Consider the following 27,532-nt stretch of genomic DNA (forward strand, 5'->3'; position numbering starts at 1 on the left):
TTGCAGGGCTCTCTGGGGCAAACACTGCTGGTACAGACCAGACACTGGTGAAGGTGGGGATTTGGGGTCAAACAGTGCCTTCAGAGACCAGACACTGGGGAAGGGGGAAATTTGGGGTCAAACAGTGCCTTTAGAGACCAGACACTGGGGAAGGGGGAAATTTGGGGTCAAACAGTGCCTTTAGAGACCAGACACTGGTGAAGGTGGGGATTTGGGGTCAAACAGTGCCTTTAGAGACCAGACACTGGTGAAGGTGGGGATTGGGGGTCAAACAGTGCCTTTAGAGACCAGACACTGGGGAAGGGGGAAATTTGGGGTCAAACAGTGCCTTTTAGAGACCAGACACTGGGGAAGGGGGAAATTTGGGGTCAAACAGTGCCTTTTAGAGACCAGACACTGGGGAAGGGGGAAATTTGGGGTCAAACAGTGCCTTTTAGAGACCAGACACTGGGGAAGGTGGGGATTTGGGGTCAAACAGTGCCTTTTAGAGACCAGACACTGGGGAAGGGGGAAATTTGGGGTCAAACAGTGCCTTTAGAGACCAGACACTGGTGAAGGTGGGGATTTGGGGTCAAACAGTGCCTTTAGAGACCAGACACTGGGGAAGGTGGGGATTTGGGGTCAAACAGTGCCTTTAGAGACCAGACACTGGGGAAGGTGGGGATTTGGGGTCAAACAGTGCCTTTAGAGACCAGACACTGGGGAAGGTGGGGATTGGGGGTCAAACAGTGCCTTCAGAGACCAGACACTGGGGAAGGTGGGGATTGGGGGTCAAACAGTGCCTTCAGAGACCAGACACTGGTGAAGGTGGGGATTTGGGGTCAAACAGTGCCTTCAGAGACCAGACACTGGGGAAGGTGGGGATTTGGGGTCAAACAGTGCCTTCAGAGACCAGACACTGGGGAAGGGGGAAATTTGGGGTCAAACAGTGCCTTTAGAGACCAGACACTGGTGAAGGTGGGGATTGGGGGTCAAACAGTGCCTTTAGAGACCAGACACTGGGGAAGGGGGAAATTTGGGGTCAAACAGTGCCTTTAGAGACCAGACACTGGGGAAGGGGGAAATTTGGGGTCAAACAGTGCCTTTAGAGACCAGACACTGGTGAAGGTGGGGATTTGGGGTCAAACAGTGCCTTTAGAGACCAGACACTGGGGAAGGTGGGGATTTGGGGTCAAACAGTGCCTTTAGAGACCAGACACTGGGGAAGGGGGAAATTTGGGGTCAAACAGTGCCTTTTAGAGACCAGACACTGGGGAAGGGGGAAATTTGGGGTCAAACAGTGCCTTTAGAGACCAGACACTGGGGAAGGGGGAAATTTGGGATCAAACAGTGCCTTTTAGAGACCAGACACTGGGAGGAAGTGGAAATCTGGGGCCAAGCAGTAGCAGCAGGAAGGAACACCCAAGCTCAAGCCTGTGTACTGGTATCTGCTTTATTGGAGGTGTAAGGGAACAGTCAGCAGTTATCCATCCCAAAGCAGGAAGAGCAGCAGCCCAACCAGAGCAAGGTTCCAGTGAGAGAGGAATTCTTTTCCCCCATTCCTCTTTTCATCCAAATTCATTAACTCTGCCTCCCAGCTGTGTCACTGTGAGTAAGGCAGAGGCATCAGACCATCTGGTGTGTGCCTAGGTAAGGGCAGCAGCAAAGCTCTCAGGTAGGAGCCCAGAAGCTCTTGCAGGTTGTGGCAGTCTGGGGCTGAATTTGGGGGCCCAAGGCAGTGAAAGGCTGCAGGCTGCTCGGCAGGAGGGCTCTGAACCTTTCAGCTGTGGCCAGCAAGCTGAGCAATCCCTCCTAAGAACTCACTGCTCTGTCCTGCAGGGTCCCAGCAGCTGCTCCAGAGCCCACTCCAGAGCCATCCTCCAGCCCCTGATTCTCTGAGGCACAGAAGTGTTTGACTCTCAGGGGGTGAGCAGGCAGCCAAGTGAGGCGCATGTGGCATGAGATCATCTCCTGGGGAAGAGAAGGGATGGGGAAGGGCAGATTTGCTTTCTCACCTTTGCTCCTAAGCCCCTGTGGAGGAAAGGAGGTAGGGCAGGCCCCTGCTCTTACCTGTGTTGGGAGCTCGTGGAGCAGGACAGTGTAGTCAAACTCAATCAGTTCATCTTTCCTTATCTGGGCAGGGATTGGAGAGAGAAAAGTGATCAAGAAGAGGAGACTGAGGGAGTGGGGAGTCTGCTCTGGTTTCCCTGACTGGCTTCCTATGAGGACAGGCTGAGGGAGCTGGGGCTGTTCAGTCTGCAGAGGAGAAGGCTCCCAGGAGACCTAATTGTGGCCTTCCAGGGTCTGAAGAAAGCTGGGGAGGGACTTTTGAGGGTGTCAGGGAGGGATAGGACTGGGGGGGATGGAGCAGAACTAGAAGTGGGGAGATTGAGATTGGAGGTTAGGAAGAAGTTGTTGCCCATGAGGGTGGTGAGAGCCTGGCACAGGTTGCCCAGGGAGGTGGTGGAAGCCTCCTGCCTGGAGGTGTTTGCAGCCAGGCTGGAGGTGGCTGTGAGCAACCTGCTGCAGTGTGAGGTGTCCCTGCCCATGGCAGGGGGCTTGGAACTGGCTGAGCCTTGGGGTCCCTTCCAAGCCTAACAGTTGTGTGACTCCATGACTTAGCTTGCTTAGGGAGTGAGGTGAACAGAGCCCAGGATGGCTGCAGGGAGATGGCTTTGTGCATGGAGAGCCAAGGACTTAGGGACACCTCCTGTGTAACAACCTGGAAGGTGCTACCTGCAGCAGGGCTCTGCAGGGTGAGTGGGCTCTGACCTGAACCTAGGCTGACTCAGACCCTAAGTCAGGGCCACAAAGCTGGGGAAGGGTCTGGAGAAGAGAGCTGGTGAGGAGCAGCTGAAGGACCCAGGGCTGAGGGGAGACCTCCTGGCTCTCTGCATCTCCCTGAAAGGAGGCTGGAGCCAGGTGGGGGTTGGGCTCTTTACACTAGTAGCAAGTGAGAGGACAAGAGGAAATGGCCTCAAGCTGCCCCAGGGGACATTGAGGTTGGACATCAGAAGAAACCTCTTCACTTGAAGGGTTCTCAGCCTGGCAGAAGCTGTCCTGGGAGGTGGTTGAGTGCCCATCCCTGGAGGAGCTTCAGAGAGGCAGAGATGTGGTGCTGAGGGATGGGGGTTAGCACCAGACCGAGCAGAGTCAGAGCCTGGTTGGCCCTGATGCTCCTCAAGGTCCTTTCCAACCCAAAGCATTCTGTGATTAACTGAGTTGAGTCCTCAGACTGGAGAAGCTTACCTGGCTGCTGAGCTCTCCTGCAGAGAAATCTGAGTCACTGGGCAGTGAGTACCAAAGAGTGGCTTCAGGACCACAGAATCAGAGAGCTCTTTGGGTTGGAAAAGGCCTCTGAGATCACTGAGTGCAACCATCAGCCCACCACCACCATGGCCCCAGTGCATGGCCCCCAGTGCCATGGCCACTGACCCATGGCCCCTGACCCATGGCCCCCAGTGCATGGCCCCCAGTGCCATGGCCACTGACCCATGGCCCCCAGTGCCATGGCCACTGACCCATGGCCCCAGTGCCATGGCCACACCTGTCTTGCACACCTCCAGGCATGGGGACTCCACCACCTCCCTGGGCAGCCTGTGCCAGTGCCTGACCACTCTTGCAGCAAAGAAATTGCTCCTGACACTCACCCTAAGCCTCCCCTGGCAGCATTTCAGGCCATCTCCTCTCTCCAGTCACTGATGGAGGTGCTGGTATGGAGCACAGGGGGAGCAGGGTGCCCACTGCAGCCAGCAGGAGCTGTGGGTGGTTGGTTTGCCCTCTGGCAGCTCCTCTGGCCCAGATGTGGTTTCCACTTCACTTACCCACTGCTTGGCAGACTTGACTTGTGCCATGGAGTAACCCAAGTCCTCCCTTGACTTCTCCCACATGATGTAACTGCTGCCAGCCACAGCCAGAGCCCAGATGGGCTCCAGGGCAGGTTCAATGTGGCCATAGCTGTCTGCAGGGGAGGAAGGAAGACAGAGATGCTTCAGCCTGGCTCTTCAGCAGAGGTGATCAACCACAGAGCACTTCTGCCTGGGGAGGGGCTCTGCCCTCCAACAGTCTTGAGGCAGGGGGAGAGTGGCACTGAGCCTGCAGTGGTAGGGCAGGCAAGGGAAGTGCTGCTCATATGCTGCCTGCAGGCAGGTGAGGAACCCAAGGTCCCTGATGATGGAAGCAGAAGGTCACAGAATTATTTGGGTTGGAAGAGACCTTGGAGCTCATCCAGTCCCACCCTTAAGCCAGCACTGCCAGCTCCCCACCAAGCCATGGCCCTCAGCACCACATCTGCACAGCTTTGAAACCCCTCCAGGGATGGCCTCCCCCTCCTCACTGCCCTGGGCAGCCTGGGCCAGGCCCTCCTGGGACAGAAACTGTTCCTCATGGCCAACCTAACCCCCCTGGGACAACTTCAGGCCACTCAGCTCTCATCCTGTCACTTGTTCCTTGGGAGCAGAGACCAAGCCCCACCTGGCTCCCACCTCCTCTCAGGGAGTTGTGGAGAGGCAGCAGGTCTGCCCCCAGCCTCCTCCAGGCTAAACCACCCCAGCTCCCTCAGCTGCCCTGCTCTGGACCTGCTCCAGCCCCTCAATGTCCTTCCTGGGAGGAGGGGTCCAAAAGTGAGGGCAGGGTTTGAGGTGCAGCCTCCCCAGTGCCCAGCCCAGGGGCACAATCCCTGCCCTGCTGGCCACAGCATTGCTGCTCCAGGCCAGGCTGCTGGTGGCCTTCTGGGCCCCCTGGGCACACTGCCTCATCTCCAGCCACTGTCAGCCAGCACACCTTGCTCTTTCTCTGCTGGGCTCTTTCCAGCCACTCTGCCTGCACAAGTGCCCAGGGTGCTCTGCAACCCCACTGCTGGCAAACCCAGCAGGGTTTTGTCACCAGGGAGCACTGCTGAGCTGGGGCTGGTCTGCTGGCCCTGGGCTCTTGGGGTCCTGCTGTAAGCTGGGGCCTCCTGCTAAGGTGCAGCTGTGTCCCTCAGGGAGCTTGGGGGGTGGAATGGAATGGAATGGAATGGAATGGAATGGAATGGAATGGAATGGAATGGAATGGAATGGAATGGACCAGACCAGGTTGGAAGAGACCTTCAAGGTCATTGTGTCCAATCTATCAACTAATCCAACACCACCTAATCAACTAACCCATGGCACCAAGCACCCCATCAAGTCTCCTCCTGACCACTTCCAATGATGGTGACTCCACCACCTCCCTGGGCAGCACATCCCAATGGCCAATCTCTCTCTCTCTGTAGAATTTCTTCCTAACATCCAGCCTGAACCTCCCCTGGCACAGCTTGAGACTGTGTCCTCTTGTTCTGCTGCTGGGTGCCTGGGAGAAGAGACCAACCCCCACCTGGCTACAACCTCCCTTCAGGGAGCTGCAGAGAGCAAGAAGGTCTCCCCTGAGCCTCCTCTTCTCCAGGCTAAGCAACCCCAGCCCCCTCAGCCTCTCCTCCCAGGGCTGTGCTCCAGACCCCTCCCCAGCTTTGTTGCCCTTCTCTGGACACCTTCCAGCAGCTCAACCTCTTTCCTAACCTGAGGAGCCCAGAACTGGACACAGGACTCCAGGGGTGGCCTCAGCAGTGCTGAGCACAGGGCACAAGGACTTCCCTGCTCCTGCTGGCCACACTCTTCCTGCTGCAGGCCAGGATGCCATTCGCCTTCTTGTCCCCCTGGGCACACTGCAGGCTCCTGTTCAGCCTACCATTGCCCAGCACCCCCAGGATGAAGCAGGGCTGGCATCTGGAGGAACAAACCTGGGATGTTGTTCGCAGTGATTGGTTTGGTTTGGTGCCTCAGGGCTTGGTAAAGTCTGTTGTCCTCCTCCTGGAGGTGCTGCTGGTCCTTGGTGGGAGAGCACTTGCTGGTGACCACGGGGGGAGCTGCTCTCTTTGGGTACAGCACCGTAGCAAGGCAGCTGCCAGCGTGTGCCTGTGAGGGCAGGGTTGGACACTCAGCATGGCTCAGGACTTTAGTCACCAGCAGCACTCTCAGAGGAGCTCTTGGCCCCAGCTGGGGCTGCCTGCACCAGGAGGACAGGTATGTCCTCATGAGATGCTGTGGAGGGGCCCAGAAAGCCTTCAGGAGACACTCAGGGGATGCCCAGAGCGACCATGCCCCAGGCTGGGCACTCAGGCCAAGCCCACTGGGGAAGGTCCATTTCCTGCTGCAGCACTTAGAGATGCCCTGGCTTGGAGCTGGTGGAGCTCCTGGACACACACTGGCAGCAGGAAGGCTCTGGGCAGTCTGCTCCAGCTGGGGATGCCCCTGCTGGCTGCAGAGGCCTGGGTGGCCTTTGGAGGTCCCTTCCAGCCCAGCCCACGGTGTGCCTGTGTGTGAAAGGGGAAGGAGCAGAGACTCACCCCACTCTGGTAGTCCTCAGCAGTGAACTGCAGGTAATACTTGTGCCCAGAGCCTGGGATGCTCTGCAAGAGAGAAAGGTTCAGCCAGCAGGGGGGCAGAAACACACAGTACAGCAGGTTGGGAAAGCCCTTCGAGTCCAAGCTACCAGCCAGCAGCCTCTGAGCAGCTCAGCCATGGCACCAAGGGCCTCAGCCAGGCTCTTCCTAAACACCTCCAGGGATGGGGACTCCACCACCTCCCTGGGCAGCACATCCCAGTGGCCAACCTCTCTGTCTGGGAAGAACTTTCTCCTCACCTCCAGCCTAAACCTCCCCTGGCACAGTCTGAGACTGTGTCCTCTTGTTCTGCTGCTGGTTGCCTGGCAGAAGAGACCAACCCCCACCTGGCTACAACCTCCCTTCAGGGAGTTGTAGAGAGCAGTAAGGTCACCCCTGAGCCTCCTCTTCTGCAGGCTAAGCAACCCCAGCTCCCTCAGCCTCTCCTCACAGGGCTGTGCTCCAGACCCCTCCCCAGCCTTGCAAGGTAGCTGCAACCTTAGCTGCTGCACCTTGTGGAGATGCTACCAGGAGTGCTGAGGAGGGAAACTGAGGGCACTGTGGGCATCCCCTGGTGCTGAGGAGGGAAACTGAGGGCACTGTGGGCATCCCCTGGTGCTGAGGAGGGAAACTGAGGGCACTGTGGGCATCCCCTGGTGCTGAGGAGGGAAACTGAGGGCACTGTGGGCACCTCCTGGAGCTGAGGAGGGAAACTGAGGGCACTGGGGGCATCCCCTGGTGCTGAGGAGGGAAACTGAGGGCACTGTGGGCATCCCCTGGTGCTGAGGAGGGAAACTGAGGGCACTGTGGGCATCCCCTGGTGCTGAGGAGGGAAACTGAGGGCACTGTGGGCACCCCAGGGCTGGATTTCAGTGCAGAGCAGCTCACAGATGGATTCTCCTCTGCTCTGCCCTCACACAGCACTCACTGAATTCTCCAGTCAAGCAGCTGGGATTCTGCTGGCCAAGGAGAGCTTTGCTGAGGGGCAGCAGCTGGAGCACCTCTTGGAGCACAGAACCTTTAGGCATGGACACCTTCAGCTGCTCTGAAGCAGAGCAGGGAGAGGATTCTGCCCCTCTGCTGTGACCTCCCTGCAGTGCTGGGGCAGCTCTGGAGGCCTCAGCACAGACAGGGACCTGCTGGAGCAGGAACAGAGGAGGCCACAGCAATGCTGGCAGGGCTGGAAGCCTCTGCTGTGAGGCCAGGCTGAGAGAGCTGGCCTTGGGCAGCCTGGAGAGGAGAAGGCTCCAGGGAGAGCTTCTGGTGGCCTTGCAGTGCTGAAAGGAGCTGAGCAGAAAGCTGGGGACAGGGTTTTGAGCAGAGCCTGATGTGACAGGACAAGGGATGATGCTTGGGACTGAAATAGAGAGGTCTCAGACTACACAGGGGGGAGAAGTTTTTCATGCTGAGGGTGCTGAGAGCCTGTCCCAGGGTGCCCAGAGAGGTGGGAGGTTTCCAACCCCTGGAACCATCCCAGGTGAGGTTCTGTGGGGCTCTGAGCCCCCTGCTCCAGCTGTCCCTGGTGACTGCAGGGGGTTGCACTGGGTGAGCCTGGCAGCTCCCTTCCCACCCAAGCCATTCTCTGCATCATCTTGGATTGGGGCTTTCTCTCAGTCTGTTTGCTTTGGTTCCTCTGCTGCTGACAGAAACGGGTCAGGGAAGTCATTTTTGGGGTGTGAGATGACAATGTCCTGGCCCCAGGCAGGCTGAAACAGAAATCCTTTAGAGTCAGGCTGGGGAGACTCTGCCACAGGCTGCCCAGGGAGGCTGTGGCTGCCTCCTGCCTGGAGGGGTTCAGGGCCAGGCTGGATGAGGCCCTGAGCAGCCTGGGCTGGGGGGAGGGGTCCCTGCCCATGGCAGGGGGCTGGGACTGGATGATCTCCAAGGTCCCTTCCAGCCCAACCCATTCTGTGAACCACAGAGTGCTTAGGGTTGGAAGGGACCTTCAGAGAGCAGCTTTTGATGGTGAAGAGTATTAACCACCCTGGCAGAGGCTCAGTGCCTGGCCCAGCAGGCTGAGGGCAGCACCTCATGACAGCATCCTCAGGGTCTGCTCTCTGCTGCAGCCCCCAGGCTCTTGCTCTCCAGCCAGCCCCTCAGATCCCTTAGGGAACGTTCCTGGCTCGGAGCAGAGAGCAGCAAGCAGAGTGGAGCCCTTGGGAGCTGTGGAAGCAGCTCCTTGTGGGAGTGCCATGCAGGGGTGTGCAGTGCTTGGCTCCAGTTCCAGCCCTTCCCTTTGCTAAGCTCAGCCAGGAAGCAAGGCAATCAGGAAGGGGTTTGTGTGATCAATCAGACAAGCTGCCTGATAGCCCAGGCAGCTCGCTGCTGCCTCAGGAAGTTCCTTTTGCAGGCCTTGGGTGGTTTGCTGACAAATATTTGTCCTTCTGCTGAGCCTCTTCTGGCTCCTGCTGGCTGCTGCTGCCGTGGGGTTTTGCTGGCACACTCCAGGCTGGGTGTACCAAAGGCAGTCTCTGAGGCCCCCTCAGCAGCAGGGGCAGGGAGGGGATTCTGCCCCTCTGCTCTGCTCTGCTGAGAGCCTCCCCTGCAGTGCTGGGGCAGCTCTGGAGCCCCCAGCACGACAAAGACCTGGAATTGCCCCCAGAGCAGGGCCAGAGGAGGCCACAGCAATGCTGGCAGGGCTGGAAGCCCTCTGCTGTGAGGCCAGGCTGAGAGAGCTGGGGCTGTGCAGCCTGGAGAGCAGAAGGCTGCAGGGAGAGCTCAGGGCAGCCTGAAGGGGGCTACAGGAGAGCTGGAGGGGCAGCATGAGGGGGGGATTGTTTCAGGCAGGGAGAAGCTGGCTTTAGAGGAGACACCAGGAGGAAATTCAGCCCCAGGAGGGTGGTGAGGCACTGGCACAGGTTGCCCAGAGAGGTTATGGAGGCTCCAAGCCTGGAAGCACTGAAAGCCAGGTTGGAGGTGTCCCTGCACCTTGGCCTCAGAACTAGATGACCTTTGAGGTCCCCTCCAACCCAAAGCAGGCTGTGGCTCTGTGATGCAGTGAGCAGAAGCTGCCTTCCAAGCCTTCAATGCCAGCTGCTGCTGGCCAGCCTCAGCACTGCTCTTGGGTAACTTTCTCAATTCAATCTCTCCAGATAAAGAGGAGGAGAAAAACTTCCTGCTGTTGACACAAGCCTGAAGATTAGAACCCAAAGCAAATGTTGGTTGTGGGCTTTGTAATCTGCACTGGAACCTTTCTGTTCTCCTGCAGGAAGCCATGAATGGCCTCATGTCAGCAACATTCCACTCCCAGAGGGTTCCACTGCTGATTCCCACTGGCATCCCAAAATGTGAAGCCTGCACAGCCCTGCTGCAGTGTGTGAGTTAAATCTGAGCTGGGCAGCCTGTGACATCTCCCACCAAGGGCTGGCTAAAGCCAGCCCAAGAGGGAAGCAAACAAGGGAGCAATTCATGTTGCCCACTGAGGAGCTGGGTCACAAGGCTCTTTGGTTTCCAGCCTCAGAATTCATGCAACTCTCCTGACAGCAAGGCCAGAAGAGCCATTTGAGAGCAGCTCCACTGCAGGCCCCAAAGGAGGTGGTTTCACTGTTGGTTTGCTCTGCTCTGACTCCACAAGGGCATGGGAAGGGATGATCCCCCCCTCACCCCTCACTGGAGGCTTCCATCTCTTCTCCCTGGTCCTTCCCCACCACCATTTCCTCCCTAGGACCACTTCTTGCTCACTGATCAGGCTGCTGGCACTTTCCCTTCCCCACCATGAACCCAGTTTTCCCTTCCCTCTGTTACAGGAGGGATGGCTGAGGCTGGGTGGAAAACCAAATCTCTTTCCCTCCCCTCACAAATACTCTGGGGCTGGAAAGAGGATCTGCACCAAGCAAACCCCTTACTTGTGAGCTAGTAGACAAGAGGAGGGAAAGCATATCCTAGGTGGCAGCCAGAGCAGTGTGGGCAGCAGGGCAGGAGAGGGGATTCTGCCCCTGGACTCTGCTCTGCTCAGCCCTCACCTCCAATCCTGCCTCCAGTTCTGGTGTCCCCAGCAGCAGAAGGACACAGAGCTGCTGGAGAGAGGCCAGAGGAGGCCACAGAGATGCTCCAAGGGCTGCAGCAGCTCTGCTGGGAGCACAGGCTGAGGGAGCTGGGGCTGTGCAGCCTGCAGAGGAGAAGGCTCCAGGGGCACCTCAGAGCTGCCTGCCAGGACCTGAAGGCATCCTGCAGGAAGGCTGCAGAGAGACTTTTGCTGAGGGGGGCTGGAGCCAGGCCAAGGGGGAATGGTTTGGAGCTGAGGCAGAGCAGGGTTAGAGTGGAGCTGAGGCAGAAGTTGTTGCTTGGGAGGGTGGTGAGAGTGTGGCCCAGGCTGGCCAGGGAGGCTGTGGCTGCCTCCTTGCTGGGGGTGTTGAAGGCCAGGCTGGCTGAGGCCTTGAGCAGCTGAGTGGAGCTGAGAGGTGTCCCTGGGCATGGTGGGGAGCTTGGAGCAGCTGAGCTCTGAGCTCCCTTCCAACCTGAGCCATGCTGTGATTCCATGAAGAGCAGTTTCCAGCAGCACACAGAGGCCCTGCTGGTGTGCTGAAGAGGCACAAGCATTTGGGGGTGTGAATTTATCCCTCTGTGCAGAGAGATTTATTGAAGCATTTACATAACCCTTGGTGCCAGCAAACACAGAAGAGGCCCCTGCAGGCTGCAGGAGAAGGACAGGCTTCACATGGCTTTGGAACCACAGGCAAATGGGATCTCTGGAAAAGCCTGAGGCTCAGGGGCACTCTTGGAAGGACCACAACAGCACATCCTAAATGTCTGAGGCTGACTTGGAGCTGCTTGCTTGAAAGGGAAGACTTGACCCTGCCCCACCTTGTTCTCAGTTCTAGGAGGGCCTGGGCTGCAGAAGCCATGCAGATGCTGAAGGATGAATGTAAGATCTCCTTTTCAGGTGCCAGAGCTGGGGAAAGGGTCCAGTGGATTCCAGTGCTGTGTTTGCCACTGACTGGGACTCCAAAAGAACCAGCCCTTGCTTTAGGGAGCCTGCCCAGCACTAGCCTGAGAGAAAGACTGGGTTTAAATCCCATCCTCTGTGACAGCTTAGACCCTCCTCAGCTCTCCAGGAACACAGTGCTTTCCTTCCAGGAGCTACAGCCTTGGGCAAACGTTCCCCACAAGGTTCTGCCTGCTCTCCTACTCTCAGAACCCAAGTTAGCTGTGAAAGAAGCCCAAATCCATGGCTGGGGGAAGAGGAGTGCTGCATGGCCTGGTGCTTGCAGGCACAGGTACATCAGGCATGGCCTGGGCACCACCTTGAGCATCCCCTAGCAAGCTCTCCATGGTGTGAAAACCCTGCCCCTGTAGCTGTATCTGCTTCAGACTCCTGCCCCTCTCCTGTCCCCCCCACTGCAGGTGTTTTTGGCATGCTTTCTGGTGGGAACTGCATCTCCTTTGCTTGAAGCTCTGGGTCTCCAGAGGCAGAAAGCCAGGTCCTGCCCACCCCTACTTGCACAAAGTCCATGGTCATTCCAGAAGTGATTCTGCTGAAGATTATTTCCTTGCCTGGCTGTTCCCTTTCCATCATGTGCCTGCCACGTGCCTCAGCTTCCTCTTCCCCTCCTCTGTGCTGTGCTGCTTTTGATACCAGGACAACCTCAACATCCATACAGGATGCTGGGCTTGGGTTTGAGGGATATTTGAATCATCAATCAGTTAACAACTTTTCCAGGTGGGTCTCCACTCCCCTCTGAGGGGAGCCTGGTGTCCCAAGCCCCTTCAGGAAGGGGAAGGTGGGACAGCAGCTCCTTGAGAGCACCTGGGTGTCCCAACCCCCCTGAGGAAGAGGCAGTGGGACAGCAGCTTTTGGAGGGGACCTCAGTGCCCTGAACTCCATGAGGGAAGAAGCAGTGGGACAGCAGCTTGTGGAGGGAACCTCAGTGCCCTGAACTCCATGAGGGAAGAAGCAGTGGGACAGCAGCTTGTGGAGGGGACCTCAGTGCCCTGAACTCCATGAGGGAAGAAGCAGTGGGACAGCAGCTTGTGGAGGGAACCTCAGTGCCCTGAACTCCATGAGGGAAGAAGCAGTGGGACAGCAGCTTGTGGAGGGGACCTCAGTGCCCTGAACTCCATGAGGGAAGAAGCAGTGGGACAGCAGCTTGTGGAGGGAACCTCAGTGCCCTGAACTCCATGAGGGAAGAAGCAGTGGGACAGCAGCTTGTGGAGGGGACCTCAGTGCCCTGAACTCCATGAGGGAAGAAGCAGTGGGACAGCAGCTTGTGGAGGGGACCTCAGTGCCCTGAACTCCATGAGGGAAGAAGCAGTGGGACAGCAGCTCTCAGAGGGGACACAAGTGTCCCAAGTCCCTGAGTGAAGGGGTGGTGGACAGCAGCTGTGAGAAGGGATTTGGGACAGCCAGGTCCCCAAGGAAAGGAGTGGTGGACAGCAGCTTTGAGAAGGGACTTGGGACAGCCAGGTCCCCAAGGAAAGGAGTGGTGGACAGCAGCTGTGAGAAAGGACTTGGGACAGCCAGGTCCCCAAGGAAAGGAGTGGTGGACAGCAGCTGTGAGAAGGCACTTGGGACAGCCAGGTCCCCAAGGAAAGGAGTGGTGGATAGCAGCTTTGAGAAGGGACTTGGGACAGCTAGGTCCCCAAGGAAAGGAGTGGTGGACAGCAGCTGTGAGAAAGGACTTGGGACAGCCAGGTCCCCAAGGAAAGGAGTGGTGGATAGCAGCTGTGAGAAGGGACTTGGGACAGCCAGATCCCCAAGGAAAGGAGTGGTGGATAGCAGCTTTGAGAAGGGACTTGGGACAGCTAGGTCCCCAAGGAAAGGAGTGGTGGACAGCAGCTGTGAGAAAGGACTTGGGACAGCCAGGTCCCCAAGGAAAGGAGTGGTGGACAGCAGCTGTGAGAAGGGATTTGGGCCAGCCAGGTCCCCAAGGAAAGGAGTGGTGGACAGCAGCTTTGAGAAGGGACTTGGGACAGCCAGATCCCCAAGGAAAGGAGTGGTGGACAGCAGCTGTGAGAAGGGATTTGGGCCAGCCAGGTCCCCAAGGAAAGGAGTGGTGGACAGCAGATGTGAGAAGGGACTTGGGACAGCCAGGTCCCCAAGGAAAGGAGTGGTGGACAGCAGCTGTGAGAAGGCACTTGGGCCAGCCAGGTCCCCAAGGAAAAGAGTGGTGGACAGCAGCTGTGAGAAGGGACTTGGGACAGCCAGGTCCCCAAGGAAAGGAGTGGTGGAATGCTAATTCGTGTCCATTAGATGATTTTGATTAAAGCAAAAGCAGGAGCATGAATGATGGAACAAGGGATCATAGACTGGGAACTTACATATGTAATTAGAATGAGATTCTTTTTAGGCCTTATTATAATCAGTTGTTTATGATTAATTGGACTTGGTTTAGTACAGAGTAGGATTTTAGGGTTTATTATAGCCTGTTGTTAATTTGATCTGTGTGAATGGATGTATACTAATGCCCTAGTGGAATGTTAGGCATGTTAACAGCTAACAGTTGAAGTATCATGAAATAATGAGTTGTTCGAGGATGAGGAAGGAAGAGAAGTTGCTACAGAAGACAGGAACACAAGGGACACTTGTGAGCATCAACAGAGCCTATGTGAAAACCCAGCCCTGGGAAGGACGTTGATTGTAACGACAGAGCTAAAAAGACACAATCACAAGGACTCAGCACACAACCCACCGGCTGTGCTGACTCTAGAGGATGCCATCATTGAAAGACCACCAGAAGGACAAACTGATGTAAATAAACCCACCTTGATATGCATATGTATTAAGGGTAGGCTATTTAAAGGGTAGTTAGAAAGTCATTGGTGTGCATTTTAGCCCCCAGCGCTGTTTTGCGTCTCTCTTACTGCTTTGAAATTGCTCTTTGCAAATTAAAACTATATTCAATTGACTTTAATTGGCTCGGGCATTTATAGCAGTGGCGGCGGGCCAGCAGCCCGAGGAGCCAGCCGTGCCGGTGCCCGCAGGGCAGCACAGCCCAGCTCAGCGCAGCCCAGCGCGGCTCAGCCTAGCGCAGCCTAGTCCAGCGCAGCCTAGCGCAGCCCAGCGCAGCGCAGCTCAGCGCAGCCCAGCGCAGCCCAGCGCAGCGCAGCCCAGCCCAGCGCAGCGCAGCCCAGCCCAGCGCAGCGCAGCCCAGCGCAGCGCAGCCCAGCCCAGCGCAGCCCAGCCCAGCGCAGCCCAGCGCAGCGCAGCGCAGCCCAGCGCAGCCTAGCGCAGCCCAGTCCAGCCCAGCCCAGCCCAGCGCAGCCCAGCCCAGCGCAGCCCAGCGCAGCCCAGCCCAGCCCAGCGCAGCCCAGCCCAGCCCAGCGCAGCCCAGCCCAGCGCAGCCCAGCCCAGCCCAGCGCAGCCCAGCGCAGCCCAGTCCAGCGCAGCCCAGCGCAGCCCAGCTCAGCTCAGCGCAGCCCAGCTCAGCTCAGCTCAGCGCACCTCAGCCCAGCCCAGCCCAGCGCCGCTGCCGACCGCTCTGTTGGCGGCGCCGCTCCGCGGACGCCTCAGCAGCCCCCCAGCAGCCCGGCCCCCAGGCCGCCCGTGCCGGCGGCTGCCGCTGTACCTTGACGGTGGCCTTGCGGAGCTGCCCCAGCGCCCGCAGCGCGGCGGGAGAGCCGCTCTGGAAGTTGAGGTAGTGCAGAGCCGCCCGCGCCGCCCCCGCCGCCAGCCGGCTGCCGGCGCCCAGCTCCCGCTCGCCGCCCGCCGGGGCGGCCGCCCCCGCCGGCCGCAGCGGGCTCAGGAGGCACAGGACGGGGAGGAAGAGGAGGAAGGCGGCGGGAGGCGCGGCGCTGAGCCCCTGCATGGCGGTGCCGAGAAGCTGCGAGGCGCCGGCCGGCTCCGCACTGAGGCGAGCGCCGCTCGGCGCCGCTACTAATAGCCGGGGTCCGGACCGCGCCTGCCGCCGCCCTCCGACCGTGCCCCGGCCCCTGCCCGGCGAGCTCCGCGCTCCTGGCTACTGCCCTGCCCCTCGGCACTCCCACCGCCTGCGCCTCGGCCGGGACAGCGGAGCTGGGAGGAGAGCTGGGGTGCTGGAGGGGCATCCAGGGGTGCCAAGTGTTGTGTGAGAGAAGCCAGAGGGCTTGAGGGGCATCCAGGGGTGCCAAGGGTTGTGTGAGAGAAGCCAGGGGGCTTGAGGGGCATCCAGGGGTGCCAAGTGTTGTGTGAGAGAAGCCAGAGGGCTTGAGGGGCATCCAGGGGTGCCAAGTGTTGTGTGAGAGAAGCCAGAGGGCTTGAGGGGCATCCAGGGGTGCCAAGGGTTGTGTAAGAGGGCTTGAGGGGTGCTTGAGAGGTGCCAGAGGAGTCTAAGGGGAGCTAGGGGTTCTGTTTGGAGCTGAGGGGGCTTGAGAAAGGCTGTAGGTTGTCTGAGGAGAGCTGAGGAGGCTTGTGGGGGTGCCAAGGGTTGTCTGAGGGGACCCAGGAGTGCTCAAGGGGTGCCCCAGAGACTTGAGGGATGCTGGGGGTTGTGTGAGGGCAGCTGAGGGGGCTTGAGGAGGGCTGCAGGTTGTCTGAAGGGCACCAGAAGGCTGAGGTGTGGCAAGGGTTGTCTGAAGGGACCTCGAGGGGGGGGCAAGGGTTGTCTGAGGGCAGTGTGGCTGAGGACCACCCCTGTCACCCCTCAGCCAACCACCAGCCCCCAGAGGCAGGAGAGGTGACCGTGGGAGCTGCGAGGCAGACGTGCAGTTCAATACCCTATCAGAGGCAAGGCAGGCAGCCATGTGGAACCCCCCTGTGTCTCCTCCTGAGTGTGATGGCAACTCCACACGTCTGCAGAGCAAACAGGCTCGCTCAGGCAGAGAGAAGCTTTCCTCAGGACACAGCTGAAACACTCCCAGAACTGCAGGAGGAGCGGAGGGGAAGCATTCCTCCCCAGGGAGGCTCTTTGGAAGCAGTATGGTCTTACCTCTCAGAGTGTGGAGAGAATGAACTGAGGCAGCACCCTGGCAGCCACATGCCTTCAAGATGATTTTGAGGACAGAAGTGGGTTTGCTGCTTTGCTGCTTCTGGAATCACAGGTTGCCAAGTTGCAGGGGATCTCAAGGGTGATCTGGTCCAGAGCCACCTTGTTTTGGAAAGGCTGGATGTGGTGTAACTGTAAGACTGCAATCCTGCCTCCAGTTCTGCTGTCCCCAGCAGGACACAGAGCTGCTGGAGACAGTCCAGAGGAGGCCACAAAGATGATCCAAGGGCTGGAGCAGCTCTGCTGGGAGCACAGGCTGAGGGAGCTGGGGCTGTGCAGCCTGCAGAGGAGAAGGCTCCAGGGGCACCTCAGAGCTGCCTGCCAGGACCTGAAGGCATCCTGCAGGAAGGCTGCAGAGAGACTTTTGCTGAGGGGTCTGGAGAAAGGGTAAGGGGGAATGGTTTGAAGCTGAGGCAGAGCAGGGTCAGAGTGGAGCTGAGGCAGAAGTTCTTCAGTGTGACGGTGATGAGAGTGTGGCCCAGGCTGGCCAGGGAGGCTGTGGCTGCCTCCTGCCTGGAGGTGTCCAAGGCCAGGCTGGCTGAGGCCTTGAGCAGCTGAGTGTAGCTGAGAGGTGTCCCTGGGCATGGTGGGGAGCTTGGAGCAGATGATCTCTGTGGTCCCTTCCAGCCTGAGCCTTTGTGTGATTCACTGAAAGCCAGCTCAGCTCAGCTCAGCTCAGCTCAGCTCAGCTCACACAGCATCCTGTGATTGCTGGGTTAAAGGTGCTTGAGGGACTTTTACTGACCCACTCTGTTAGCACTTGAGCAGAAGGCTGCTCCTGTCTGCAGCTGGGAGTCTGTTTTTATGCTCCTTTAGGATCTCAGAACCCTGGTTAAAGCCTCAGACTGTCTTGCATGAAGCATGAAGTTGCCTCTGCACTGTGCTGCTGTCTCAGAGAACTTGAAATTCAGTGTTTTCCAGGCTTTCCTAAGTGAGGGAAAGAATTGCAACACCAGCAGCATAACAGCTTGCTTTATTACAGCGTTTTCTGTGCCACCCAGCTTCCTTCAGCTTGCCCTGACTTCTGCTGGAGATGATGATTGTCCTTCCTCACATTCCCTGGCAGGCTGTTTCTTTTCTTTCCATGGGGGCAGCAGATGCCAATGCTGTTCCTCTCTGTTTTTCCCTTCCCACAAGCCACGTGTTGGGTCTGGTTTGTCCCTTCTGCAGCTTGCTTTATTCCTTTTTGGTTGCTGGCTAGCCACCTTGCTTACAAACTCTGAAGGGCCCCTAGAGAGGCTGTGTCTGGAGTGGAAGTGTCAGGTGAAGGCAGAGAGATGGGGTTGGGCCAAGAGCTTGTCTAGCACAGCATCCTTCAGCAGTGTCTGTGCCTGGTGGTGACTGGTAAGAACAGGGCAGGGATGGGGGATGCTTCCTGGGAACAGTCTCTCAGCTTCCCACCACTTCTGGCTCTGAAACAGCAGAGGTCTTCTCTGACTGGTTAGTAACCTTCAGTGAATTCCTGCTCTGCCAGTGAGTCCTGTCCCCATGAGCCCATGTCAGGCTCTGGAAACACCTTCATCACATCTTGATGTTTCCTGACTCTACTCCTATCCTGATGCAGTGATTGTAGGATCATAGAGTCACAGACTGGGTTGGGTTGGAAAGAACCTCTCCAGGTCACCCAGTCCAAGCCTCCTGCAGTCACCAGGGACAGTTGAAACCAGAGCAGGGGGTTCTGAGCCTCAACCAACCTGACCTGGGATGGTTGCAGAGACTGGAAATCTCTCTGGGCACTCTGGGACAGGTTCTGACCACCCTCAGCATGAAAAACTTCTTCCCCCTCTGTAGTCTGAATCTCTCTATTTCAGTTCAAACCATCACCTCTTGTCCTGTCCCTACAGGCTCTGCTCAAAACTGTCCCCAGCTTTCTGCTCAGCTTCTTTCAGCACTGAGAGGCCACCAGTCTGAGGTCTCAAATCACTGAGCTGGTTCTCTTCTAGCCCAGACCCTGGTGTCTGAGGTCTCAAATCACTGAGCTGGTTCTCTTCTAGCCCAGACCCTGGTGTCTGAGGTCTCAAATCACTGAGCTGGTTCTCTTCTAGGCCAGACCCTGGTGTCTGAGGTCTCAAATCACTGAGCTGGTTCTCTTCTAGGCCAGACCCTGGTGTCTGAGGTCTCAAATCACTGAGCTGGTTCTCTTCTAGCCCAGACCCTGGTGTCTGAGGTCTCAAATCACTGAGCTGGTTCTCTTCTAGCCCAAACCCTGGTGTCTGAGGTCTCAAATCACTGAGCTGGTTCTCTTCTAGCCCAGACCCTGGTGTCTGAGGTCTCAAATCACTGAGCTGGTTCTCTTCTAGCCCAGACCCTGGTGCCTGAGGTCTCAAATCACTGAGCTGGTTCTCTTCTAGGCCAGACCCTGGTGTCTGAGGTCTCAAATCACTGAGCTGGTTCTCTTCTAGCCCAGACCCTGGTGCCTGAGGTCTCAAATCACTGAGCTGGTTCTCTTCTAGCCCAGACCCTGGTGCCTGAGGTCTCAAATCACTGAGCTGGTTCTCTTCTAGCCCAAACCCTGGTGTCTGAGGTCTCAAATCACTGAGCTGGTTCTCTTCTAGGCCAGACCCTGGTGCCTGAGGTCTCAAATCACTGAGCTGGTTCTGGTGTCTCAGCTGCCAGGCCTTGACCCCATCCATGACTTTCCATGCCCTTCCCTTTCCCTCTGGGTTTCTCCTCCTTTTCCTGCTCTCTGGGTCAGCATCCCTGTTGGCTGTTTCCTTCCTGCTGAGTGCTGCCCAGAGCGAGCCAGAGCCGAGGTCAGCCTGGGAAGGCAGGGAAGCTGTGTCACAAGGCAGGGACACCTCCCTGGCAAGTTCCTGGCCTGCTGCAGAGGTTGTGTTGCTGCAATTTGCTGTTGCTCGAGCGTGGCTCTGAATTTGCAGAGCATCTTGACCTGGGGAAGCTGAGCAGCCCAAATCTTGTAGAGGGCCAGGGCAGGGCTGGGAGGATGTTCCCAAGTGCAACAAACAGGAACCTGCTGCTCCCAGGGCAGTTAGAACAGGAATTCATTTCAAATCCTGGTTTCATGTGGCTCTTCAGAGCTTCTCCCTCTGAGAACCAGGCTTGAGGTGAAGCTTCTTTGCCTCAGGTTCTGACATGACTGTGAAATGGAAGCACCACAGCATGGACCATCAGAAGAAAAGGAAGTGGAGAGAGTGATTTGCCTTGAAGTGACAGGAGTGGTGGGAAGAAATTCTTCCCAGTGAGGAGGGGGAGACACTGGCACAGGCTGCCCAGGGAGGTGGTGGATGTTCCCTCCCTGGAGGTGTTGAAGGCCAGGCTGGATGAGGCCTTGAGCAAGCTGGGCTGGTGGGAGGTGTCCCTGCCCATGGCAGGGGGTTGGGACTGGATGGCCTTGAAGGTCCTTTCCCACCCAAGCCATTCTGTGAATCCATGAGACATTCCAGTTCAGCAGAAGGGGCTGTGTGTAGGTCTGGCCCTTCTAGGATACCTTTCCCCCTCTCATCCCAGTGAGCACAGTCCAGCCCCAGAGAGAGGATGGAAGTGCTATAAGTTAAATGTTATTAAGCTTCTCATCCTCTTCTCTCTTCTACAGCAAACTAAATTGTGCCTGATTTCCCAGCCTTAAGGTTCATAGAGTCACAGAATGGTTTGGCTTGGAAGGGACCTTCAAGATCATTAAGGATTTCTCCCTCATCTCCAGTCTCAATCTGCCCTCTTCCAGCTCAAAGCCATTGCCTCTCATCCTGTCACTCCCAGTCCCTTCCCAGCTCTCCTGTAGCCCCTTTGGGGGCTGCTCTAAGGTCTTCTGGAGCCTTCTCTTCTCCAGGCTGAACAGCCCCAACTCTCCCAGCCTGTCCCCACAGGGGAGCTTCTCCAGCCCTCTGATCATCCTCATGGCCTCCTCTGGCCCCTCTCCAGCAGCTCCAGGTCCTTCTTGTGCTGGGGGCCCCAGAGCTGGAGGCAGTGCTGCAGGTGGGGGCTGAGCAGAGCAGAGCAGAGGGGCAGAATCCCCTCCCTGTGCTGCTGCTCTCCCTGCTCTGGCTGCAGCTCAGCACTCAGCTGGCTCTGGGCTGCCAGGGACCACTGCTGGCTCCTGGGGAGTTTGTCAACACCTGACACCCCCAAGGCCTTCTCTTCAGCACTGGGAGCCCAGCCTGGGTTTGTGCTTGGGGTTGCCCCAAGGCTGGGGGAGTGCTTGCATCAGGCTGGTGTCACAGCTGGCTTGGGCCCTTCAGAGATGGAAATGAAGGTTTGGTGCAGGCAGCTGGTCTCAAAAAACCCCCAAACCATTCCTTGGTTTCCATTCTCCTGCCATCTCATGTCACACATCACATACTTGCTCAGAGGCCACTTAGTCCTCATTTGGTTCCCATTTGCAGGCTATTTCTGTAGCCTTTGTCAGCACTTTACAGCAGCCCTCCCTGGCTCCTCATCACTACCAGGTGACTGTGGAATCATCCAACCCATTTGGGCCAGCTGCCCTGGATCTGCTGCTCTTCCTTGCCCAGTTCTAACTTCAGCAGCCTGCTGCAGCTCAAGCCAGACTCTGCTGCCTGATTTTTAAGGGAATTCTTGAATTCTTGTGTTTCTTGAATCGTGGCTTGATTTCATTCCCAAGAATTCCTCCCTAGAGCTCATTTTCCCCTGTCCTTAAGTCTCCAGGTCTGTTGCTGGATGAATCAGGCTGGGAACAGAAGATTTTCTGTGGCATTGCTGGAGCACAGGCACAACAACTGTGGATGGTTGGTTTACTCTGGCTCCTTCTCTGGCTCCTCCTCTGGCTGCTTGCTTTCTTTTCCCCTCCCCCTGGTTTTGAAGGCTTTTGACTATTTGGAAACCCTTCTGGTTCTGGATGGGTTTGGGTTTTGAAGTCAAATCTTCAGAGCCAGCAGGGACAGATGCTGCATTTTCCTCCTGGGTTTGGTATCTGTGGCTCTTCTCCAGGCTGGAGAACCCCAACTCTCTCAGCCAGATCTCTTCACTGAGCAGTGGCATTGACTGGGAGCAGGGGCAGCAAATCATTGCAGATTGTTATCATCCCAACATTGAAAGGAGACAGCATTAAAAGAAACAGAAAGAGAGAACATTTTGCCAACCTAGTTGGGTAACTTGGGGTTATGGAACAGGTATGGCATGGGGAAATCTTAGTTTAAAGACTGGGCCCAGCAAACAAATCCTTTCCCTGCCCAGTGAGATATCAGCCAGGAAGAAACACAAGCAATAAATCATAGAAGCCTAGCAGGGCTTAGGTTGGAAGGCATCTCAGAGATCATCTGCTCCAACCTCTGCTGGGAGCACAGGCTGAGGGAGCTGGGGCTGTACAGCCTGCAGAGGAGAAGGCTCCAGGGGCACCTCAGAACTGCCTGCCAGGACCTGAAGGCATCCTGCAGGAAGGCTGCAGAGAGACTTTTGCTGAGGGGGGCTGGAGCCAGGCCAAGGGGGAATGGTTGGAAGCTGAGGCAGAGCAGGGTTAGAGTGGAGCTGAGGCAGAAGTTGTTGCTTGGGAGGGTGGTGAGAGTGTGGCCCAGGCTGGCCAGGGAGACTGTGGCTGCCTCCTTGCTGGGGGTGTCCAAGGCCAGGTTGGATGAGGCCTTGAGCAGCTGATTCGAGCTGAGAGGTAGATGGCAGGGGGGTTGGAGCAGATGATCTCTGTGCTCCCTTCCAGCCTGAGCCATGGCATGATTCTCTGTTATCCTCCTAGCAGATGCAGGTGGCTGGAAGCCATGACCCCTTCTGTCCCTCACACAGGCTCTGTGGATTTGATTGAGGCTAACATCTACTTCTAGCTGCCAGCAATAACCCCCCCTAGAAACAGCAGGGCTTTGGCACTGGTCTCCTCAAGGCTCAGCATATGTCAGTGTGAGACAGCTCCTGCAACAGGACAATGGCTTTGGAGGTGTTTTGTTGTGCAATGTGTGCACAAGGCATTAAATATTTGAACCATAAAGGGGAGAGGTCTCCAGGTGGGGCCAAAGGGGTGAATTCTAACCCCAAATTCCCCAGCACTGTGTCACAAAGCAGCTTTCTCCCCAGGTGACGTGGATGAAAGGCTCCAGGGAAGGAGCAGTTGAGAGCAAACACATTTCCCACCTCTTGCTCACTGCAGCCTCCCTTTTGCCCTCTCCCTTGGCAATTCTCTTCTCTCTCTCAGCAAGCACTCCCAGGGCTTTGGTCTCCCTCCCCACAGATCACAGGAGGTCAGGGGTTGGAAGGGACCCAAAGAGATCATTGAGTCCAAGCCCCCTGCCAGAGCAGGAGCAGAGAATCCAGCACAGGTCACACAGGAACACATCCAGAGGGGCCTTGAAAGGCTCCAGAGAAGGAGACTCCACAACCTCTCTGGGCAGCCTGCTCCAGGCCTCTGGGACCCTCACAGGGAAGAAGTTCCTCCTCATGTTGAGCTGGAACCTCCTGTGCTGGAGTTTCCATCCATTGCTCCTTGTCCTATCCCAGGGCACAACTGAGCAGAGCCTGTCCCTGTCCCCTCCCTCCTGACCCCCAGCCCTACTGACAGCCATTGATCAGATCCCTCTCAGCCTTCTTCTCTCCAGACTAACCACCCCCAGGGCTCTCAGCCTCTCCTCCCCAGGCAGTGCTGCAGTCCCTTCAGCATCCTTGCAGCCCTCCCTTGGACTCTCTCCAGCAGATCCCTGTCCCTCCTGAGCTGGGCAGCCCAGAGCTGGCTGCAATATTGCAGGTGAGGTCTCAGCAGGGCAGGGCAGAGGGGGAGGAGAAGCTCCCTGGCTCTGCTGGCCACACTCCTCTGACTGCAGCCCAGGAGCTCACCAAGTTCAACATCAACCTGACTCTGCCATGTTCACCACTAAGGAAAATCCCAAGCACCACATCCCTGGAATCCCTCTGCTGTTTCCCTGGACTCCTGCTGCTGTTTCCCTGGAATCCCTCTGCTGTTTCCCTGGACTCCCTCTGCTGTTTCCCTGGAATCCCTCTGCTGTTTCCCTGGACTTCTGCTGCTGTTTCCCTGGAATCCCTCTGCTGTTTCCCTGGACTCCTGCTGCTGTTTCCCTGCAATCCCTCTGCTGTTTCCCTGGACTTCTGCTGCTGTTTCCCTGGAATCCCTCTGCTGTTTCCCTGGAATCCCTCTGCTGTTTCCCTGGACTCCTGCTGCTGTTTCCCTGCAATCCCTCTGCTGTTTCCCTGGAATCCCTCTGCTGTGTCCCTGGAATCCCTCTGCTGTGTCCCTGGAATCCCTCTGCTGTTTCCCTGGACTCCTGCTGCTGTTTCCCTGGAATCCCTCTGCTGTGTCCCTGGAATCCCTCTGCTGTGTCCCTGGAATCCCTCTGCTGTGTCCCTGGACTCCTACTGCTGTGTCCCTGGAATCCCTCTGCTGTGTCCCTGGACTCCTACTGCTGTGTCCCTGGAATCCCTCTGCTGTGTCCCTGGACTCCTGCTGCTGTTTCCCTGGACTCCTGCTGCTGTTTCCCTGGAATCCCTCTGCTGTGTCCCTGGAATCCCTCTGCTGTGTCCCTGGACTCCTACTGCTGTGTCCCTGGAATCCCTCTGCTGTTTCCCTGGACTCCTGCTGCTGTTTCCCTGGACTCCTGCTGCTGTGTCCCTGGAATCCCTCTGCTGTGTCCCTGGACTCCTACTGCTGTGTCCCTGGACTCCTGCTGCTGTGTCCCTGGAATCCCTCTGCTGTGTCCCTGGACTCCTGCTGCTGTGTCCCTGGACTCCTGCTGCTGTGTCCCTGGAATCCCTCTGCTGTGTCCCTGGACTCCTGCTGCTGTGTCCCTGGACTCCTGCTGCTGTGTCCCTGGACTCCTGCTGCTGTGTCCCTGGAATCCCTCTGCTGTGTCCCTGGACTCCTGCTGCTGTGTCCCTGGACTCCTACTGCTGTGTCCCTGGACTCCTGCTGCTGTGTCCCTGGAATCCCTCTGCTGTGTCCCTGGACTCCTGCTGCTGTGTCCCTGGAATCCCTCTGCTGTGTCCCTGGACTCCTACTGCTGTGTCCCTGGAATCCCTCTGCTGTGTCCCTGGACTCCTACTGCTGTGTCCCTGGAATCCCTCTGCTGTGTCCCTGGACTCCTGCTGCTGTGTCCCTGGAATCCCTCTGCTGTGTCCCTGGACTCCTACTGCTGTGTCCCTGGAATCCCTCTGCTGTGTCCCTGGACTCCTACTGCTGTGTCCCTGGAATCCCTCTGCTGTTTCCCTGGACTCCTGCTGCTGTTTCCCTGGACTCCTGCTGCTGTGTCCCTGGAATCCCTCTGCTGTGTCCCTGGACTCCTACTGCTGTGTCCCTGGACTCCTGCTGCTGTGTCCCTGGAATCCCTCTGCTGTGTCCCTGGACTCCTGCTGCTGTGTCCCTGGACTCCTGCTGCTGTGTCCCTGGAATCCCTCTGCTGTGTCCCTGGACTCCTGCTGCTGTGTCCCTGGACTCCTGCTGCTGTGTCCCTGGACTCCTGCTGCTGTGTCCCTGGAATCCCTCTGCTGTGTCCCTGGACTCCTACTGCTGTGTCCCTGGACTCCTGCTGCTGTGTCCCTGGACTCCTGCTGCTGTGTCCCTGGACTCCTGCTGCTGTGTCCCTGGAATCCCTCTGCTGTGTCCCTGGACTCCTTTGCTGTTTGCCAAATGCAACCTGCTCTAGTGGCAGATGTGCCTGCTGACTGCAGGGGCATTGGACAAGATGAGTTTGACAGGTCCCAGCTGAGGGAGCTGGGGGGGTGTAGTCTGGAGAAGAGGAGGCTGAGGGGAGACCTCATTGCTCTCCAACTGCCTGGGAGGAGGTTGAAGCCAGGTGGGGGTTGGTCTCTTCTCCCAAGTAACAAGAAATAGGACAAGAGGAAATAGCCTCAAGGTGCCCCAGGGGAAGTCTAGGCTGGACAGCAGGACATGAGGAACAATTTCTTCCCCAAGAGGGTGGTGAAGGCCTGGCCGAGGCTGCCCAGGGCAGTGGTGGAGTCCCCATCCCTGGAGAGCTTTCAAAGCTGTGGAGCTGTGGTGCTGAGGCCATGGTTTAGTGCTGACCTGGCAGTGCTGGGTTAAGGGTTGGACTGGGCTGATCCTAAAGGCCTGTTCCAACCAAACCAATTCAGTGACTCTCTGACTATTTTTGCTCTCCTTCTGGCCTCTAATGAGCAACTTCAGATACCAGCAGTGAATGCAGCACTTGAGAAGGAGCTGGGTGTATTTATTTTAGGCATAAACCCTGGCTTCTTAACAAGGCACTTCAAGTGGAGGAGGTCTGAGGTGAACCCCTGCCTTCTGAAGGCAGCTATTGATCCTGAGAGGAAATGCCTGGAGAGCCCAGGGAAGGAGTCAGCAGCACCTGCTGTAACCCCAGACAGGCTGCTGGCAGCGGCCAGCTGAGAGCTGCTGCTGGCTGGGGGCTGGAGCAGACAGTTCCTTAGGCTAACAGTGAAGGGGCCTGAACATTGAAGAAGGTCTCATGGTGTCACATCATCCAAGTAGAAGCTTCAGAGGAGGCACAGGAGGGAACAGAAATCTTCTCAGGTGGAAATAAGGAAAAACTTCATCACTTGGAGGCTGCTGGAGCCCCCCTCAAGAGGCTGGGGCCAGGCTCTGCTCAGTGGTGCCCAGGGCCAGCACAAGGGGCAGTGGGCACAAAGTGGACCCCAGGAGGTTCCATGTGAACAGGAGAGAAAGTTGTTTGGTGTGAGGGTGCTGGGGGCCTGGAGCAGGCTGCCCAGAGAGGTTGTGGAGTCTCCTCTGGAGAGCCTCCAGCATCCCTTGGCCACTGTGCTCCTGAGCAAGCTGCTGTGGGTGCCCTGCTTCAGCAGGGGGATTGGATGGAATGGAATGGAATGGAATAGTATGGAATGGAATGGAATGGAATGGAATGGAATGGAATGGAATGGAATGGAATAGAATAGAATAGAATGGAATAGAATAGAATGGAATGGAATGGAATAGAATGGAATGGAATGGAATAGAATAGAATGGAATAGAATTGAATTAACCAGGTTGGAAGAGCCCTTTGAGATCATCAAGGCCAACCTATCACCCAGGATCCACTAAACCATGGCATCTCCAGAGGTCCCTTCCAACCCCACCATGCTTGGAGTCTGGGATTCCTCAGGTTTACCACTGCCTTTTCTCACTTGGCTGAGAGATGCTGAGCACCACCAGCAGCCCCTCAGGTTGGAGCAGAGGAGCATCTGAGCTGCTGTTTGGGAGCTGGAGTTTTGTGTGGCTTATCCTAAGACAACAACATTGATGGTAAAGCACTCCTGGGGGCCAACACAGAGGCTGCCCAGGGAGGTTGTGGATTCCCCATTCCCTGGGGGTGTTCAAGGCCAGGCTGGATGAGGCCTTGAGAGCAAGCTGGGCTGGTGGGAGGTGCCCCTGCCCATGGTAGGGGGTTAAAACCAGGTCTGTTTGCTGAGTACCCAGAGCACAGGGGAATGAGGGAAGCCTTGTGACAGCACAGAGATCCTCTTGCAGCTTCCACACGTGGTGCTGTGCCAGCAGGACCCCTCACTGCTGGGTGGTGCCTATTTCCTCACAGCCTCCCCTCTGCCTGAACCCCAAGCCAGTTGCTGTGGACATCAAGACTCATAGATCATAGAATGGGTTGGACTGGAAGGCACCTCAAAGATCATCCAGCTCCAGTCCCCTGCCATGGGCAGGGACACCTCCCACCAGCCCAGCTTGCTCAAGGCCTCATCCAGCCTGGCCTTGAACCCCTTCAGGGAGGGGGCACCCATGACCTCCCTGGGCAACCTGTGCCAGTGTCTCCCCACCCTCACTGGAAAGAATTTCTTCTTAATCTCCAGCCTAAATCTCCACTCCTTCACCTTCAATCCATTGCCCCTTATCCTGTCACTCCCAGCCACTGCAACGATTTCCTCCCCAGCTCTCCTGCAGCCTCCTTCAGGTACTGGAAGGCTGCTCTGAGGTCTCCCTGGAGCCTTCTCTTCTCCAGGCTGAGCCACAATGATGGTGGCCCGGGTCTGAGCATGACCATGGGTGGAGCCCTCAGCCCAGTGTCCCTCACAGCCCCCAGGGAGCCAATTATCCCATTTGGAGCTCGTTTATTTGCCTGGCTTCCTCGAAGACATGTGCCAGGAGCTGTGATTCATCCCCCAGTTCTTCCCAGTCCCCTGGGACCTGTGAAAGGTTTCTTAGCAGTGCTGTGTTTCTTTTCCACTTCCTGGAAGCACTTGGTGTTTGGGGCAGGTTGCTGGGCTACCCTCTGCTGCTGGACACCTTCCATGGCCACACCACAGCCAGGGCTGGCTGCTGAAATGTTATCTCCTGGGTGTGACCTTACCTCCCTGAAAGCCCCAGGCCTCTGGGTCTGGAGGAAGATGG

At 57.2% G+C, this 27,532-nt stretch overlaps 1 protein-coding gene across 1 annotated transcript; it reads right to left on the reverse strand.

Moving 5' to 3' along the window:
• Positions 1-1,554: 1,554 nt before the first annotated feature.
• On the reverse strand, positions 1,555-15,217 carry LOC128898812 (ovocalyxin-32-like). Its single transcript, XM_054175594.1, has 6 exons — positions 14,884-15,217; positions 6,344-6,406; positions 5,738-5,912; positions 3,804-3,940; positions 2,050-2,112; positions 1,555-1,950 (listed from the first exon to the last, which is right to left on the reverse strand). The coding sequence occupies exons 1-6, from the start codon at positions 15,121-15,123 to the stop codon at positions 1,792-1,794; spliced, it is 837 nt and encodes a 278-aa protein (XP_054031569.1). The 5' UTR covers positions 15,124-15,217; the 3' UTR covers positions 1,555-1,791.
• Positions 15,218-27,532: the final 12,315 nt, after the last annotated feature.

Source organism: Dryobates pubescens, chromosome 32, assembly GCF_014839835.1.
Source record: "Dryobates pubescens isolate bDryPub1 chromosome 32, bDryPub1.pri, whole genome shotgun sequence".
Lineage (NCBI taxonomy): Eukaryota > Metazoa > Chordata > Aves > Piciformes > Picidae > Dryobates > Dryobates pubescens.